This window comes from Aegilops tauschii, chromosome 2 (assembly GCF_002575655.3).
Source record: "Aegilops tauschii subsp. strangulata cultivar AL8/78 chromosome 2, Aet v6.0, whole genome shotgun sequence".
Taxonomy (NCBI): domain Eukaryota; kingdom Viridiplantae; phylum Streptophyta; class Magnoliopsida; order Poales; family Poaceae; genus Aegilops; species Aegilops tauschii.
Window position 1 is genome coordinate 24,121,745 of NC_053036.3, and position 19,345 is coordinate 24,141,089.

At 44.5% G+C, this 19,345-nt stretch overlaps 1 protein-coding gene across 2 annotated transcripts; it reads right to left on the bottom strand.

The window, feature by feature from the left end:
• Positions 1–2,976: 2,976 nt before the first annotated feature.
• On the bottom strand, positions 2,977–18,714 carry LOC109781546 (uncharacterized). 2 transcript variants are annotated; one of them, XM_040401410.3, is made up of 24 exons: positions 18,385–18,714; positions 15,751–15,974; positions 15,525–15,630; positions 14,386–14,487; positions 14,242–14,301; positions 14,036–14,114; positions 10,241–10,391; positions 10,031–10,154; positions 9,607–9,784; positions 9,466–9,494; positions 8,849–8,997; positions 8,666–8,768; positions 8,429–8,524; positions 8,287–8,342; positions 8,064–8,187; positions 7,754–7,816; positions 7,608–7,667; positions 7,239–7,400; positions 4,318–4,388; positions 4,138–4,231; positions 3,840–3,973; positions 3,668–3,751; positions 3,457–3,591; positions 2,977–3,352 (listed from the first exon to the last, which is right to left on the bottom strand). In XM_040401410.3, the coding sequence occupies exons 1-24, from the start codon at positions 18,577–18,579 to the stop codon at positions 3,301–3,303; spliced, it is 2,631 nt and encodes an 876-aa protein (XP_040257344.1). In that variant the 5' UTR covers positions 18,580–18,714; the 3' UTR covers positions 2,977–3,300. The 2 variants fall into 2 exon arrangements, with proteins under 2 accessions (XP_040257344.1, XP_020195724.1); XM_020340135.4 differs by having other exon boundaries at positions 3,457–3,562; positions 18,385–18,712.
• Positions 18,715–19,345: the final 631 nt, after the last annotated feature.

Consider the following 19,345-nt stretch of genomic DNA (forward strand, 5'->3'; position numbering starts at 1 on the left):
GTCTTCTTGGCCTTTTTGCCTTTGCGACGACTTTCCGTGTCCTGCTTCGCCTCATCATCATCATTAGCGTGAAGCTCCTCCCTGATGCCCATTGATTTAAAGTCTGCCCTTCCTTTCGGCCCATCTTTGGTCCTCTCTGGCATGTTGAGCAGGGTACCAAGCAGACTCTCGCACACGTTCTTCGTGATATGCATGACATCAAGGCTGTGAGGCACACGGAGGATCTTCCAGTATGACAAGTCCCAGAAAACAGACCTCGTTTTCCATACCTTCAGCAGCGGCTCTGGCGCCTTTCGCTTCTTTCCCGGCTCTGGCACCTTTTGCTTCTTTCCCGGCAGTGGGCAATCTTTCCAATTTTTCAACAGCTCATCTATTTCCTTGCCGCTCCTCGTACGCGAGCGTCTTCGGGGTTCGGTTTCACCATCGAACAGATCCTTGCGTTTTCTCCATGGGTCATCGTCGCGAAGCCCCCTTCGATGTCCCATGAACACGGTTTTCGAAGACCCGGGATCTCTATCTAACTGGCGATACGTTGTGTCATCCATGCACCTGACGCATCCAGAAAATCCGTGGACCACCTGCCCCGCGAGATATCCGTAACCGAGATAGTCGTGCACCGTCGTGAGCAGTGCGGCTCTCATAGGGAAATATTCTTTCTCTGCGGCGTCCCACGTATTGGCTGCCGTTTTCCACAGCGTGTCTAGCTCCTCTTTCAGCAGCCCTAGATACAGATTGATGTCGTTCCCTGGTTGTTTCGGCCCTTCAATTAGCATACTCATGTGAATGTACTTCCTCTTCATGCACAACCAGGGGGGAAGGTTGTACATCCACACAAACACATGCCAGGTGCTATGTGTGCTTCTCTGGCTGCCAAACAGATTGACTCCATCAGTGCTCGCGCCCAGCACGATGTTCCTTGGATCGTCCCCAAATTCTGGGTGTTCGAAGTTCAACGCTTGCCACTGGCTCGCATCCTTAGGGTGACTCAGCATCTTGTCATTTTTATTTATCTCCGGATCATTTTCGTCATCTTCTCGCTTCTTCTCCTCCCTATCCGCGTGCCAACGCAGGAGCTTTGCTAGCTTAGGGTCCGCGAAATACCGCTGCAGACAAGGAGTGATCGGAAAGTACCACACCACTTTTCGAGGAACTTTCTTCCTCTTCTTGAATCGAGTGACGCCGCACACCAGACATATGGTAGACTCCGCGTGCTCGTCCAGATAAATGATGCAATTGTTCATGCACACATGGTATTTCACGTGCGGTAAATCCAGAGGACACACGATTTTCTTTGCCTCCTCGAAACTGGTCGGGCACTTGTTCCCCTAGGGAAGACATTCGTGCCAGAATGACATGTTCTCGTCGAAGCATGCATCGGTCATTTTGTGTTTTACCTTCATCTCCAGAGCCATGAGCGTTACTTTCAGGCGGGTATCCTCGGGCCTGCATCCTTCATACAATGGAGTAACCGCATTTATCTCCAGTTGATCCAGCTTGGCTTTCTCTCGGGCGGCAGCTCTTGAATATGAGGGTCCTGCACCCAACCCATTGATGGTCCATCGACGTCTGCTCCGGCATCTTCATCTTCATGATGATGCCCTTCGTCTTGATCTTCCTCATCATCATGTCCGGCATCTTCTACATGATGACTGTGTACTGCATCACCGTCGTGATCATGTCCTGAAGATTCTTCGTCTTCTCGCCAGCCCTCGCCGCGGTGGTTGTCTTGCTGCCCTTCCTCATTTCTTGCCCGCCCCCCATGGACGACTTCATAGTCATCTTCATCACCTTGCCACCGATAGCCATCCATGAAACCACGCAAGAGCAGGTGGTCCCGCACCTGCCCGGAATCCGGGTCCACAATAAGGCTCTTCAGCTTGCATCTTTGACACGGACATCTTATCTCCGTCTCATTCTTTTGAAGCATCTCGGCCTTCGCGGAGCTCAAAAACCTATTCACGATGCCTTCGCTCATCGTGCGGACCATGGTCGCTTGCGGGGTAGAGCAAAACGATATTTTAGAACCAAGAAAAAATTTGGCATGACTTTGCCTAAAAATAGGACCAAAAAGAATGCATAGTGCCAAATTCTCGCCGAAACGGAAATGAATCAACATTCCGGCAAAATATTGGCAACTGTCGCATTTCAAATACCGGTACCTGCAAACACAAACATATATGCAACACCACAAACATATGCAAAACCACAAACATACGTAGATCTAGCTAGGCCATAAAAAGTGCATGTGCACGTTGTTGGAGGGAGAAAAAAATAGATCTATACAACATAAAGAAAGCTTTCCCCTTACTTACCTATCAAAAAAAGGTAATTTAACCACTTAATTTGGGTGAATCTATGGTGCAAATGAGGTGAGGAGGAGGAGGCAGCCGAGACAAGCTTGGAGGAGGAGGTGCAGACAAGCTTGGAGGAGGAGGCACCATCCTTCGTTCCGTGGCCTTCAAGATGTGGCAATGAGAGGGGCCAGATGATGGTTGTGCATGTAGCTGGGGGAGAGACGGACAGTGGCAGCGAGTGGACCCTTGTTTTATCATTTGCTTACTTTTTGCAATTTCTTGGGTTTTAGCCCATGTTGAGAAACCTGTCATTTCTTTAATGTATGTGTCCGTTGAATAGTTTTTAGCAAGGGTTGAACAAAAAATTATGTGGGTGAACGAACACATTTAATTGTGATGATGGGAGACCTGAGTGAACAATCTTCTACGGAAATCACATCGCCCTACGAATTATTTTGTATGATCTTGCATACTGGGTGATTATGTAAACAATTTTTCATATGGCTTCAATTATGTTTTTTCTGGAAAAGCTCATGATTCCGCTGCAAGTTGTACCTTCAAGAACAAAAAAATTGGATAACATGTTGAACAATCATGCACAATGGCATAATCAACGTCTCCTATAACCTCTACAAAAAAATATGCATGGTAGAAGAAAAGGAGATTAATTCTAAGAGTATGGTAAAGAAACAGGTGAACTGACTCTTTCTGATAAGATTCTGGAGCAACAATACCATTTTGGAAATAACTGCAATTTTAGAAAAAAAAAATACATGGGCACATATTTATGCATCATCTGCAAGTTTATTACTTGCACACGAAATGGCTGACTACGTAAGAATACAATTTCCGTACAAACCAAACATTGAATCATTAAAACAACACAGATAAACCACTTTTAGGCCGCCAGGAGCCCAGCTGGGGCTAACAAAGCTTGGAAGAACTGACTTATCAAGAAAAGCTGTAGATACACATAGCCTGGCAGCTGAGCGAAGACGATCGAGGATCAGTTCTCAAGCCAGGGCCAGCTTATTGTTGCCCGGACGAGAAAATACAACCTGCATGTAGTAGATACACATAGGGAGTGCGACATCCGGTAAATACATAGAGTAAAAAATATGAAGTCATCTACATATACACAGAATATAATAGGTCCACACACCTGATAATCTCCAAGTGTCCTTGTTCTGAAACCGGCCGCACAGTATATGAAGTAGTACTCCCATACACGAATGAACTTCTCATCAAAGCCCAGTGCCAAAATTTCACTGCAAAGGGAGAGAAAGTAGGAGGAATACTATTACAATACTATGCATGTGTATATCTACTTCGCTACGAATTTACAAGGTCAATGGATGCATAGTGGTACTTACTCTTTGTTGGCTATTAGGTTGTCCCTCCAGCTCCTCAGAGTCAGGTAATATTGGTCACCATTAATGTTTTCAAGGTGCTCTATGCTGCACTCATTGTGCATCCAGTGTCAGTGGAGATTGATCAACCCATTAGTATCAAATTAAGCATCGAAACGACTGATGTCAAACATACCAGAGCTTAGCAGAGGCGGACACAGATGTTATCCGGGATAAAGAAGGAAGTGAACCCCCGGGGAAGATGTATTCTTTTATGAAGCCTGGGCTTCTAATGTATTCCTCGTAGAGTTCGTCCGGCATTGTGATGGCCTGAATGGACCCATAAGTGTACATATGGAGATGAAAGTTAGTTCAAGAGTGAATAAAGTTAAGGTATGTTGACAATTAGACCCAACAGCCTCCTCATAGAGGCAGATATTTTCAGTGATTTTTTCTGCATCAGTGCTGTTAAACAATTAAGATTAGCATCGGACCTGTAGGACAAAAAGGCCATCTTGAGCCAAGTGAGACTCGCAGCAGGTAAAAAATGCGTCCAAGTATTCATGGCCAACATGTTCGATCATCTCGCTGATTTACAGAAGAGGGATACATAATTTGCTACCACCCGCACATACATGGCCATATATACGAGATCATATCAGTACTATACTTACCAGCTTATGATTCTGTCATATTTGCTAGCTGGTATCTGACGGTAGTCGCACAGCAGGAAAGTTATGTGATCCTGAAAATTAGTTGAAAAAAATACTAGATTTGTCAGGTAAAATTTGAGCATTCTGATGTATAATGTCCTACTCACATACCTAGCAGGCCCAAAACTATAACAATAGTTGACTTGATTAGACAATGCTCTGTTGGATAGAAGTTCAAGACAGAAGGGAGTAAATGTAATCTGATTCTATCAAACTATTAGTGCAATTACATTTGTAAAAAAAACTGGTTAAAGGGGGATGTTCCCTCCCTTAACTCCATGTTGTTTAGTTAGAAGTGGTGCGGAGGCTGCACCTCAAACGTGGCTTTACGAGATCACAGGCTAGTGCTAGAGCTAAGAGCATCTTCTTTCCCCCCAAGGAGGCATAAAAATCGCCGCCTGGGGGCAAGCCGGTGGTATAATCGGCTCTGGGGGCGGTTGTCCATCCTGCCGTCGGCCCCAGGTCGCCCCCAGGCGCCGAAGTCGGCCCAGTTTCGGACCACTTTCGGCGAGAATCGGCCCATATTCGGCATGGTTCAACAAGAATTCTCAACATAAATAATTTTTTTATCACATAGTTCATCACAGAAAATCAATAAAAATCAAATAGTTCAACAAATAGTGCAACAACAAATAGTTCAATACAAACTATATAGTTCAACAAATAAAAACTCATATTTCATCACACGTCAAGCTAGCCGTCGCCCTTGATCCTCCATAGATGCTCCACCAGATTCTGATGTAGTTGTTGATGCACCTGTGGGTCTCGGATCTCCTGACACATATTGAGGTAGGTAGTCCAGGTTGCTTGTAGCTGGTGATCAACTTGGGCAAGAGGACCCTGCCTATAGTATGGTTTAGTGTCAAACACTGGCTCTTCCTGCTCGCTCTCAATGATCCTATTGTGCAAGATGACACAGCAAGTCATGGTCTCCCACATTTGATCTTTCGATCAGGTCTGAGCAGGGTACCGGACAACAACAAATCGAGATTGGAGCACACCAAATGCCCACTCGACATCCTTCCTGCAAGCCTCCTAAACCTTGGCAAAGTGGGACTTCTTGCCTCCTGGCACAGCGTTTGAGATAGTCTTTAGACCATCTCGGATAGGTGCCATCAGCTAGGTAGTACCCCTTCTTGTAGTGCTGCCCATTGACCTCGAAGTTCACCGGAGGAGAATGACCTTCAACAAGCTTGGCAAAGACAGGGGAGCAGTGCATCACGTTGATGTCATTGTGAGTTCCTGGCATACCAAAGAAGGAGTGCCAAATCCAGAGGTCCTGTGTGGCCACCGCCTCAAGTACCACACTGCAACCGCCTTTGGCGCTTTTGTACATCCCCTGCCAAGCAAATGGGCAGTTCTTCCATTTCCAATGCATGAAGTCGATGCTTCCAAGCATCCCAGGAAATCCTCTTGCTGCATTCTGTGCTAGGATCCGAGCAGTGTCTTCCGCATTGGGTGTTCGCAAGTATTGCGGTCCAAACACTGCCACCACTTCCCTGCAGAACTTGTAGAAACACTCAATGATGGTGGACTCGGCCATGCGCCCATAGTCGCGAGTGAATCACCGAAAGCTCCGTATGCAAGCATCCTCATCGCTGTCGTGCACTTCTGGATTGAGGTGAATCCAAGTTTGCCGGTGCAATCCTTCTTGCACTTGAAGTAGCTCTCGAACTCCCGGATGGAATTCACAATCCTCAGGAAAAGCTTTCGGCTCATCCGATAACGGCGCCGAAATACTTTGTCGCCATGCAGTGGAGCGTCCGCGAAGTAGTCGGAGTAGAGCATGCGGTAGCCTTCCAGACGATGCCGGTTCTTTGCTTTCATCCGCCCCGGCGCCGAGCCACCTCGCCGCGGCTTTTCATTGCTCGTGAGCAGGCCGGCGAGGGCGGCGAGGACCATGAGATGTTCCTCTTCCTGGACGTCGGCATCGGCTTCCTCCTCCAGCAGCGCGGTGAGTGCCTCCTCGTCGTCCGAGTCCATTGCCGAGCAGGCAATTCGCCGAACACCTTGCGGGTGTTGTGGGCGCACACCCGCCGGTACAGTGCCCCTGCGCGGCCGGAACGCCGGAGAAATCACCCGAGCGGCGGTGGATAGGCTGCCACGGCGAAACCTCTTCTCTTTTTCTGGCGGGGAATGACCTATCTAGCAGTGGTGGGCGGTGGGCGGCGCCGGGGTCGGCAAGGTGGCGGCCGAGCGCGTGGGGTGCGGGAGGCGAATCTGGACGATTGGATTGACTTTTCGCCTGACGGTGTGGGCCAGGCGTGTTTTTCCCTTGCGCCGGAGCCCCCGAGCCCCCCCCCCCCCCCCCCACAGTGCGCCGGGTTCGGCCTACAATCGCCGGGCCCAAAATCGGGCCGAGCCGGCGGATTTCGGCATCTTGAGGGCGCGACCGGAGCGTTTTTTCGGCGCGGACGCGTAAAAAGTCGCCGGTTGGGGGCGCGGCTGGAGATGCTCTAACCGAGCACCGCTCGGTTCTCAATGACATTTACATGTTATACAAGGAAAAGCAAAGAGGAGGGTAAAATATCAACATTAAATGTATGCCTTTTTTTCTTTTTTATACATCTCACGTTTTGGATGGAGATTCATTTTGACATTTCCTCCCAAAATGTTCTTATGGTTATTTTTACTAAACAATATTAAAACATGGAACTGTACCTTTTGAAATACATGAAAATGCTTGCTGACTAATATAAAAAATAGATACCTTTTCTGAAATGATATGAATTTAATGAACTACATCACTTCAAATATAAATTTGCTAATACGCTACGTCGAAAGGATTCTTGATCTTTCTCTATTCAGACTCCATACCGCTAGAGTGCACAACAGGTAACAAATTGGATACCGTGTAGCGGAAGGAGTAGCAGATGACTAACCTCTAAGCCAGCTTCTTTAACTTTTCCCTGAGCATATTTAAGCTGCTCCTCCGACAAAGTTATTCCAGTGTATTTGCAGCCAGTTTGCTTGACCATTTCTATTGCTAAGCTGCCCCAGCCGCTGCCGATGTCAAGGACATGATGATCCCTCTCAACTTTCGCCTTTGATTAAATGCAAGTTACAAGATTGAAACACCATCAGATCGGGGAAACACCTTCTAACTAACTGGTAAGTACTCCGTCTGTATCATAATATAAGACATTTTTTGACACTGCATAGTGTCAAAAATAGTCTTATACTATTATGATACAGAGGGAGTACTGAACTAAAAGTTCCTGACATTATCTCTAGAGGAATGATTGTATTACCTTGTCAATTAGAAGATTCAGTTTACGTATCTGGGATTCCTCTAAGCTTTCATCCTCCCTCTACAAAATTAATTGTAGCCCTTATATTAACAACATTACTGAAGTTAGTTTACAAACTGCAGCAGCAAACCACATGATTGACATACCTTGAAAATTCCACAAGAGTATGTCATCGTTTTGTCCAGAAAAAGCGAGAAGAAATCATTGCTCTGCACACACATATATGACAGGAAAATAATTTTTAATACTCATTGGTGAGTTAATAATGATTTACGGCAATATGCATGAAGGACCACAGAAATATATACATAGATGGTTCGGTACAGACATATAGAGTTTAAGATTCAAAGAAATCAATAGCATCTGCAGTAACTCTCATATTACCAATTGGGCCGAAGAAAGTAGAAACTGGATACACTAGTGTAATGACAAAATGGAAGAAACACGTGTACTGACCAGATCATAGTGTTGTGAGATATTTCGACGAGTTTGTGTTACAGAGTTCTTTCTTGAGGTGTGGCGCAAAAAATATTTAGCAGATGCCAGCCCAGCGGTTAGAAGCATAGGTGTCCACCAACCCCTGCCAATAGTATAGTTATATACATGATTAGTTATAATGCTTAGTACAAGTCTTCACTTCGGTCAAACGAGCATAGTGGAGAATCGAAGGTTTTGAAACCTTTTGCTGACAACGCTGCTACTGCTCTTGTGTGCATCTCTGTTGGCTATAAAAATCTGTAGAGAAATGAATCCCAGATTTAATCTGAGAAACAAAAAAGATGAGGACATATAGCCCAACCTGGACTATGATATAGTTTTACCAGGAAAAGATTCAGAAGGCCTTCTTTCTTATCAACAAAAGAGCACCAGCCGTTAATGTAGGCATCTGCCAAACCAAGGTCAGATTCTGTTGCGACCTGAGATTGTTGTCTTCCAGATGAGAAAATTTTATCGAGCAATTGGAATGGAGCACAGTAGCAATAAAAGGCCGCATAAATTTTTTGCTATAAAAGGTATGCACGTATCATAAATCCAAAAATGCATGTGTAGGCACAGACCTTCCAATAGAACATTGGGTCATGAACTCGCAGGACTGATTTTACATGGCGTTTGCCACTGGCATTTCCGAAACTCAGCATGCTGCCTCCATCTTCGAGCAATCTGAAAGACAATTATAAAGGTAAAAAATCAAGGTAATTAGATGTGGCATAACTAGAGTACGGCTTGACACAAGAACTGACATCAAGTTACCGATGGATATCGATCGGTTAAGAAATCTTGCTACGAGCAGGCGTGCTCCAGCCTCGGTCCATGATGGGACCATCTGTTTTGGGTTCACCAGAAGGTCACCGTTCTTTCCAAGCACACCCTGAGCTACCACTTTGCCAGCCTGCACCGATTAGACATGTCCCATAAGAACAAACCCTCCATAACTATTCCTTGAAAATTCCAGCTAATTATGCGACTGACACTAAAATATACAAGACAGGTTGGTAGACCCAGCTGATAGTCAAGTAGTTTGGAACTTAAGCTGATTAATGCTAAGAAAAGATTGGATCAGTGACCTGACTAATAAGGTAGACGAGATATATCATTACATTTGTTAGAAACAAGTTTCTATGAGCTAAGGAGGTCATCAACTCGGCATTTACATTACCATTAACAAATACTGCCACTGGAATAATTAACTTGCGAAGATCTAATCCAAGCCCCTCCTTCTGCCCCTCTCACCCTCAGACCCTTAAATGGTACCTCCAGCCTAGCGCCTAAGAAACTTCAGCACAGAACAAAATGTGGCTAACTAGGCAAGATAGTTGATTTCGAAAGGTGCGCAAAGACCGGGTGTGCATAAAAGTACCTTGAGTCCGTATTCTTGGAGACCATGACCTGTGATTTCAGGAAGATGAGAAATTTAATACCCCCTCCGATCAATATTACTTGTCGCTGACTTAGTACAACTTTATACTAAAATTGCCATCTTACTTACGCACTAACTTACCTTGATCTTCCCCGCAGAACCATATTCCTCTCTTTCCTTGGATCTTATCAAGCTCAAGAAAAGCCTTCACAGCAGCCACAGATGGAATAGGTTGGCTCGCACACCATTTAAGCAATACATGATCCGGAACATGAGGGGGATTGATTGTCACAAGGAAAGGCCTAGCAGAATCGATATTCTAGAAGGCCAGATAAAGCAGATGTGCCAGAGTTAGTAAGAAACCTTTTTTCGTAGTTAGTAACACATGCATATATATACCACCATTTAAGTTTTTGTATTTTCAACCCGTGTGTGTGTGTGTGTGTCTGTGTGTGTGTGTGTGTGTGTGTGTGTGTGTGTGTGTGTGTGTGTGTGTGTGTGTGTGTGTGTGTGTACCATCACTCAAATTTCTGTATTATCATGCATCTGAAATCAAAGGATTTACCTGAATAAGGTTTAGCCAGTAGGTAACAAACACAGCCCTGTTTGTTCCCCCAAGGAAGTTCCAGGCACTCCATGCCGATGGATTTTGTGGCATCAACCTTTTATCACAGTGGAGATATATATCACTGCAACATATTTTTTCCCACAGTTAATAGATATATCAGATCACACTAAGATATGTTATCATAATCTAATGAAAGGCATGCATTACCTGTAGATGTACTGAAAAGCACCAAGAATTCTCAATTCCTCATGTGTAGCTTCATCACCTAGTACTTTCAGAGCAGCTGGTGCATGAATCCCAAGTATGACCTTATCGTAAATTTCTTCTAAACCATCCTCCTCTTGGACTCTATAACCACCTGCTTGCAACGGAACAACATGTTATCTAGTGCGTCCATATTAAGATGAGAAACCATTTGTGTAGGCAAGGAGAGTGAATGTGCAAACCTAACACCGGGTTCAAATTCTCCCGGAGGCGAATTTAGGTTCCTATTTATTCTTGAGGACCAAGCTTTTCTGGTACTCATGCATTATCATTGAGGACTAGTCTCGATGCGTAACCGAGATTAAAAATCCTAATACTCATACTTAAAAGATTGTATGCATCCCTAGTTGGTGCAGATGCCGGGGGAAATGAAATTCTCCCCCAATATTAAAGGTCACAAGAGGGCACAGACTGGCAAGCATCCCACCCGCGTCGCCCCCAAACCGTAGCCGCCGGGATCCTCCCTCCTCCGTCCTCCTATCCCTACGTCGTCGCCGGAGGATGCCACCAGGCTAAGCCTGGTGACCGATGTTGGTGGCGGGGGATCCCCTCCCTACTAGCGATGGATGAGGTGGGGCGGACCTCATCCCGCGAGGAGGCGCGACCGATCTGGATCTGGGCGACGACGCAACCGGCTCCAGACGGCAGCCTTGGGCAGTGGCATGCAGGTGGCGGCGGCGTGCAGAGAATGCCGGGGAGGACCGGGCAGATCGGGCCGGGTGCATGCGGTGGTGGCCTCCAGTCATGCTGGGGCGACCTCCCCAGGAAGTGGTGGATGGTGAAGCCTGGATCATCCGCGGCTGCATAGCATGGACGTACCCATGCTCATGGCGGAGCTGCTCCGGCAATACAGAGACGGTGAAGAGTGTGCTTGGGATTTATACTAATGACTCTTCCGGGATGGCGCGGTGGGGTCGCATCCCTGCTCCAGTGGTGGCGCCCTTCGGCACTGGCCGGAGCGTCAGGATACACCGCAGTGGCAATGCGGCTGTGGTTGACCACCGGATCTGGGCAGCTGGCTCTGGGGCTTTGAAGGTGGTCTTGCAGATGCACAGGTTGTCAGTTGGATGTTTTGGGACGGATTCGAGTGAAAACCTGGTCTTCGGCCGGTGGCCGGAGCTGGTGACGGTGACGGCCTTGGCGTCGCTTCCTTCATGAACGCATCATCGAGGTGAAGCTCCCAACTCCTCTTGCTACCTCCGGGGGAAAACCCTTGATCAATCGGTCAAATGACGGCGGCGCTCTTGTGTCGTTCCCTCCCTAGGGGCATCATTCTTGGAGGTGTGCATTGGCTTGAGGGACCAGTGGACGGTTTTAGCGATGGAGTGGCATCCAATGTCACGCATCGTGGATGTGAAGTCTCGGTAGCATGGCGCAACACGGTATCGGCGATGGATGTATGATGATGGACGCGCGTAGGGAGGTGGCGTTGTAGACAATGGAACGACACTACTTAAGAACCAAACAGAACTTCACTAGTAGAAAACAGGGCTTTCGTTCGGGCCTGGCCAGCCCATTAGTCCCGGTTCCGCACGAACCGGGACCCATGGGGTGCATTAGTCCTGGTTCGTGAGCCCAGGGGGCCGGCCGGGCCACGTGGGCCACTGGTCCCGGTTCGTCTAGACCTTTTGGTCCCGGTTCAACGCACGAACCGGGACCAATGCGCCTCGCCCCTAGCCCATGACCATTACTCCCGGTTTGTGCCACAAACCGGGACTAAAGGGTTGGTCCTCGTTGCGACCAGAGTTTAGTCCCACCTCGCCAACCGAAGGGCGCTCACACCGGTTTATAATCCCGTCCCTCTCTGCCTTGTTGAGCTCCTCTCAAAATGAAAATAGATGCCCTTATACAGGGAATTTGACCTAAATTCATAGTGAGTTTCTCTGAAATTCATAGAAATTTATTATGAATTTAGGTTGAATTTTCTCTATAGGCGCATCTATGCTCATTTTTTTATGTTGAGGTTGGCGATCTTTACAGACTTTTTGTGTGTTGAATATGCACCATTCAAAATCAGTCTCTGCTTTGAATGGTTCATTTTGAACACACAAAAAGTCTCGAGTTCAAATAAGTTCAAGAAAATGAAATCCCTTTGTAATAGATGAGTTTTCGTCCGAAACCCTGATACTTCAAAATCAGTCTCTGCTTTGAATGGTTCATTTCGAACACACAAAAAGACTCGAGTTCAAATAAGTTCAAGAAAATGAAATCCCTTTGTAACAGATGAGTTTTCGTCCGAAACCCTGACAGTTCGAAAGAGATTGTCCATTTTGTTCACGAAGTGCATCCACCTTTTGCCGAGACCCTCTCAACTTTCTTGCACATGTTATGTGGATGAAATGATGATGCCAACTTTCAACCTTTTCAGAGTTTATTTGAAATGCTTTTCAATTTTATGGTCTTATAGCTCGAAATAATTAGTAAATGCATGAAAAATAACAAATGAAGTCAGAAAGGATTGAAAAATGATGATGTGGCTTTGAATGGTGCATTTTGAGAATTACAATATCTATTGTAAAACTCCTCCACATTATGGTCAATACGTGCCACTAGTGCACGTGTTGAACTACGGTAACTACTATGGAGATACCCTGATAAGATTTCTTACTATTACGACATCCGTGCATCTTTTGCATACTTCTAAAACTAGTACATCATTGCTAACTATGAAGTTATTACTATGTTTTTCAACAGATAATCCCAGAGGATTGTGTGCCTCATTTGATGTATCAGAATGGTAGGCTTGATGTTTTGAACATACAAACAGGTCATCTTACGAATCTCAACTGTCCATACCGGATTTCTAAAAGAAGTGGAGACATGCAAATCAAAGAATGGAAAAAATGTATGGACAGTCGCAAGGAGGTTCTTGGAAGCAAAAGGAAGCGAAGCGCAAGAATTAGAAACAGGATGATCTCCATTCTCCATAATGGAGAGTCAGGGTCTATATTGTTTTATGCTATTTTACCTTAAAGAGGGTATTTCGGTCGTACCTAATACTGATGATCATGTGCTAAGAACAATTAAATAGGGTTGCCTCGATGACTATGAGGATGATGATCGTATGGCTGGTTATTAATAACGAGTAGAAGTTGTATGATGATGATTAGTAGGACTTGTTATTATATATGATGATGCATGACGCGCGCATGAAGAGTTATTATATATCAGCGGGTGAAATGAACATGGATTGGATTGAAGTGAAGGCAACATGTATGTGGTGCATGTCGAAAGTAGTACAAGCCAAACTTGATCAAGTTAGGATTAGTATTACTTTTGACATGCACCACATGTTGCCTTCACTTCAATCAAAGCCATGTTTAGGCATAGCAGTACGTAGCGTTGGTAAACCAAGCACGAAGATATAAGAGAGGACACTTCTCTCTAATAGCTACCTAATAACAACCTAAATTAACCCCCAAAACCGCTAAATCAGCCCCTTTCAAAAAAAAACCTCAGCTCCAGCCAGATGCTGACGCGTGGATGCCTATTGGTCCCGGTTGGTGTCACCAACCGGGACCAAAGGCCCCCCGGCCTGGGCTGGCCGCAGCGGCCACGTGGAGGCCCATCTGTCCCGGTTCGTGTAAGAACCGGGACTAAAGAGTTAGGGCATTAGTAACGACCCTTTAGTCCCGGTTCAAAAACCGGGACAAAAGGCCCTTACCAACCGGGACAATAGGCCCTTTTTCTACTAGTGCTTGTTCAATCGCCATCCAGATGAAAAAAAAACACAAATACCTCCACCATAACATGACATAGATTTGACTGCACAACTGGTCTTAATTCGACAGCCCATGCCTTCCAGTTCCACTCTTACCTGTGAGTGCGCAATTGTTGCATTCTTCAGTCAGCGAGAGCTAATTTTCTTAATAATATCATGCACCAATGATTTATTCCAACTATATACAGATGCCAACTTTGTTTAGGCTGCAGGGCCAACGTACCTTGTCTACAAATGACCGCAAACGACCGTTCACAATGAAGGACTCAGTGTGCCCAAACAACTGAACAAAGTAAATTAATGAGCCTTCAAATGCACAACCATGACAGCAATGTTAAAGTAACATATGTATCGGAAAAAAGTTGACCTGAAAAAGGTCATGGTTACGGAAAAATGACAGCACAGAGAAAGCAGAGAACCCCAAAACTCCTTGTGATGGACAGGTCCAAACCGATGCGCAGATAGGAATCTGTAGAACATATATACATATTAGACACCAATTAGCCAAAATTGATTAAGTTGCAAGCAAAGACATGTTCATAAATCATAAAGCCTTTTGTTATTCCGCAAGATTTTGTCCAAAACAAAAATTTGCAGTGGGTTCTATGGACGGGTTCACTGTCGACTAGAGCCTGTTTGGTTATTGTCTAAGCCGGGCCTAGGATATTGCTGCTTTCTTGCCTGGCCTGGCCAGGCAAATCCTAGGAGGGTTACCCCCAACTCCCTCGACTCATGTTGATGGGGGGGAGTAACAAAGGTCGTTTCATCCCGCAGGTCAAATATTCTCTTTGTTCTCTAAATAAAATTGGTATTCTAGTTCATCGAAATGTAAAAACTAAGTTCATAATAGTAAAAATAGGAAATGCACTCTTTAAAAAAATATTATAGAAAATATTTGGGTCACCTCTAAATAACAAGGATAATTATTTTTTCTCGGATGCATCAATTAATTAAGTTATATTTTTTCACGAAATCTACATTCAAGTTGATATTTCCAGAAATATTTTTTCTTTCTGGGGGAGATAAATTTATTTTTGGTGGAAAACCACAGCTGGTAAATAAAGAGTCTAAGTGGGAGTGGCACATTTGACTTTCTATGTGAATATTTCATCCTTACTTGTAACTATTTATGTTTATTTCTTAGTTTATTCATACTACATTTGTTCTTCCTCTGTTTCAAACCTGCTGACATCCCGAATATAGTTTATATTAAAATTTATCAAGCTTTCAATCTAAATATTGTAAACATAGCATGGTTAGTCTGTAATATCTAATATTCTATGAAAATATGTTAGTTTGTTGTTTTTCCTAAAATGTTGATATAAAAAGTAATTACAGCTGCATAATGTGAGTATACTCCTATCTAGTTTGGAATGTCAAGAATAATAAAAAAAACTGAAAGTCAATAAGAAGGTTGAATAAAAACATTTCAAATCAAAATTAGGGGAAAATCCATAAATAATAGTCAGTTAAATAAAAAAGAAGTAAGTGGTTTCAAAATAGTACAAGATAAGCTTCTTGGAAAAGGTGTGAATATTCATGTGACTGAATGAACTGCCCCAAAGTTTCATTTTGATCAAGATCAGGGTTACTTTCATGATACTCCAGGTACCTTGAAATCCAATGGAGACAATAAATTAATCAATCACTGTACATAATATGACAAGAATATATGTACAATAAGTTTGTAACTTTGGGCCAATCAAGAGAACCAGTTGACTGGATTGCTTACCCGAGGACGTCTGTCTTGAACTTGAGTATATCACGGATCACGCACCAAAAGCTGGGCCGTAATGCATTGCTCTTTTGTGCCAAAAGGCTTGAGATACCATTGCTAGTGCTCCAGTAGCATTGGCTTCCATTATCCATTTTTGTGCTCACCGAGAAAGGTATCTCCGCTCTTTCAATCTCCACCCCGAGCAACTCTAACCATTGCATCATGTTGGGGGATGTTGCCTGGTTCAATGCATAATATAACACTATACAAGTTTAACAGATGTTTTTAAAATGTCTAAAAGAGATTTTGTGTTCATTAAGAGGATAGACATTCTGTTGGGAGTCATAGTAGTTAAGATGATAGGCGTACCTAAATATCATTATATAGCTACAAATGTGAAACAAGTGAAACTCCATTTCCAACATAATCATTAGGTTATTTAAAACAAATCCAATCTTTTTATCCCTTTATATGTTTATGTATTTATTTTATTTTTTATTTTTGTATTTGTGTACATTTTCATTTTTGTGTTATCCATATATACATGCATGGACTACTATTTTCAAATACATGAACCCTCTTTTCAAAAACATGAACTCTATTTTCATGTACATAAAAAGGTATAATGGCACATTTTTATACATTAGATGAACATTTCATATTAAACATATGAATATTTGTAATGTATTCATTATACAACTATTTTTCAATAGTTAAGCCCATTTTAAATATATTTCCAAAATATTTTAACTGAAAATAAATATATCAAAATGTTTTAAAATGTGAACATTTCATGATATTACTTTAAATTTATATTGAGGTGCATGCAATTTTTCTCACTTTTTTGTAATACTTCATCAGTTTCATAATGTAGTGCTTATAAATATCTTGAAAAAATAAACTTTGCATAATTAGATCGAGTTTACAGAGAAGATTATTTATATCTACAGTACCAAATATATAAAATATGAAATTGCATCTATGATGAGTCTAATGATGCATGTTAGACATTCTATCTATAAATATTTTTCTCCACAAACTTGGTCAAAGTTTATGAGGTTTGACTTTTTCAAAAGTCTATATGCACTACACTACGAAATGAAGGGAGTGTATGGATATTTTCCATTAGTTAAACTAATTTTGACAATATTTTGAATTCAATTAGTTACATGTTATCCACTAGTTTGATTCCTAACACTACTAGGGAAAAGCTTATAGGCAGAGGCTTACTAGTAGCGCGGGTTTATAACCCTCGCTACTGCTACTTACTAGTAGCGCGGGTTTTTACCCCCCGCTACTACTAAGTTGATAGTAGTAGCGCGGGTTTTTATAACCCTCACTACTACTAAGTGGTCTCTACAGTGCCCCCCGGGGACATGCCATAGTAGTAGCGAGGGGTATAAACCTGCGCTACTACTAAGTTGATAGTAGTAGCGCAGGTTTATACCCCTCGCTACTAGTAAGTACAAGATAGGAGAAATCCCCATATCCTCAGCCGAATCCCTCCTTTCTCCCTCACTCTCCCCCCTCTCTCCACAGGCTCTCCCATGATGCTGCACACCTCCTCCTCCATGGCGCCCAACGAGTTCACCTCCTCGCGCCGCGTGCCTCCTCCTCCATGGCGCCAAAAGAGGGAGGCCGCCTCGCGCCGCCGGCGTCCCGGAGCTCGCCGGTCTTCCCCGCATCTCCATGCCATCACGTCGGACCACCTCACCACCGGCGACGAGCCCCGGTGTGCCCTCCATCTCATTCCTTTCTTCCTTGTTTCTCTTTTTCCCTCTCCATGTCCCTCTGATTTTACTCACCTCCCATGCCCATGCCTGCGCAGGTCGTCGACATGGCCAACGAGGAGCTCTCTGCCTTGGCCGTGAAAAGGACCCTCACACCATCGTCTTGCTCTCCTCTACACTGGATCCGGTCCCTCTACAACAGTCGTCGCTGGATCTGGTCTCCGCTGCCCGTCCGCACCTCCGGCGACCCTTGTCGTCGCTGGATTGAACCATTGACACCATTGACAACACGCACGGGGTCGAGAATTTTTTTTTGGTTTTTGAAATTAACAGTAGTAGCGCGGGACACAGACACACGCTACAGATAGTTAGTAGTAGCGCGTGTCCAACCCGCGCTACTACTAACAGACGTACTAGTAGCACGGGATGCACCGCGTTACTACTACTAGTTAGCTGTAGTGCCGTAGTAGTAGCGCCGCCACCCGCGCTACTACTAGCTTTTAACCCGCGCTACTACTAGGCTTTTTCCTAGTAGTGTAAGATTAGGATCAATAAAAATTCTCTGATATCATTCGAGTCAAGGGAGCCTTATCCTTGATAGTACAATAGACGTGCTTTGCCTAGGTATGAATGATAACATGGTATTTGGCAAAACAAAATTATCATATTCTTGTCAGATTATTTACTTGTGGGATACTATGTACTAACTGGTTGTGGCTTATATATGAATTAGAGTATGTGAAGTTACTTCACCTAGATGATCTAATTATTCGCAACAAAAAAAAACTGGATGATCTAATTAGAGTACTTCTATTTATCTATCTGGACATGCTCTAGAGAGTAGTAAAGATTAAATATCTAAATTATAGAATAGGATGTGCGAATCATTGAATTAATGCAGGATGAAAGAACTACCGACCTGGTTGAAGACCATGGGGCAAAGGTCGAGGTGGACGAGGCCTGCGCCGACGCCGTCGTCGACGGCCACGGTCCTGGCACACCCGCCAAGCCAGTCTTCCTTCTCGTACACAGTGACACTCGCGCCGCCGCTCGCCGCGAGCTCCTGCGCCGCCGCCAGACCGCTCACTCCGGCTCCCACCACCGCAACTCTCATCTCGCTAGCTCTTCTGCTAGGTGGTCACTTGGGCCGGTTTTTGATGTCCAGTCACAACTCACAACCTACCTGTTATTATAGTACCGAAAGTGTGAAGCATAATCGACAGGCATGTTGAGAGTGAGGATCCTCGTGGCAGCAGGGACGCAATAGGTGCCCACAACTTCCATGCCATGCCTCCACGTAATATATCCTCTCTGATCTGATCTGATTTCAAATCTTTTAAGAAACGGGACACGGCAGAAATGGTTCACATGCATCCGTCTCTTCTTGGCAACTCGCACATGCATCTGCCCGGGCACCAGCTGAGCCGACGCAGCTGGCAGCTCGATGAAGAGCGTGGGCAGACACGCGCATGGACATACGGATTTTCTGGGGACGGCCCGCCGAGCTAGTTTGTTCACGTGCGCCCACATCCTTCGGCCTTTCCCCGGATACTTTTATTTGTCTGCTCAGGGATCTAAAAAATAAACTGTCTGCTCAGAATCGTGCAGCTGCAGGTTGTGGCTGTTGGTTGGCCAGCGCGTCCATGCTCAGTAATCCATTTCATGTCCATTGTTTTTGTTTAGTGCTCCAGTTACCTAGAAAATAACACTTTTTTTGCGAAGGGAACATAACATGTGAGGAAGAGTATAATTGTGCAAAGTTTCAGTGTTGAAGGTTTTCTAAAGATTCTCCGAATGGCTACACCCGCAGAGTTTTGGTAACACACCATGCGTGGAAGACTGCACTTGTGTACTTAGAGCATCTACAGCCGGACTTGGTA

Bases quoted from the DNA above. Each gene is read 5' to 3' on its own strand.
- LOC109781546 (XM_040401410.3), bottom strand. From the start codon at position 18,579: ATGAGAGTTGCGGTGGTGGGAGCCGGAGTGAGCGGTCTGGCGGCGGCG. The intron at 9,785-10,030 runs GTAAATCCTTTG...CTGGCCTTCTAG, and splicing joins ACTGGCTAAACCTTATTCAG to AATATCGATTCTGCTAGGCC. The intron at 7,401-7,607 runs GTAATACAATCA...ATTTAATCAAAG, and splicing joins TGAATCTTCTAATTGACAAG to GCGAAAGTTGAGAGGGATCA.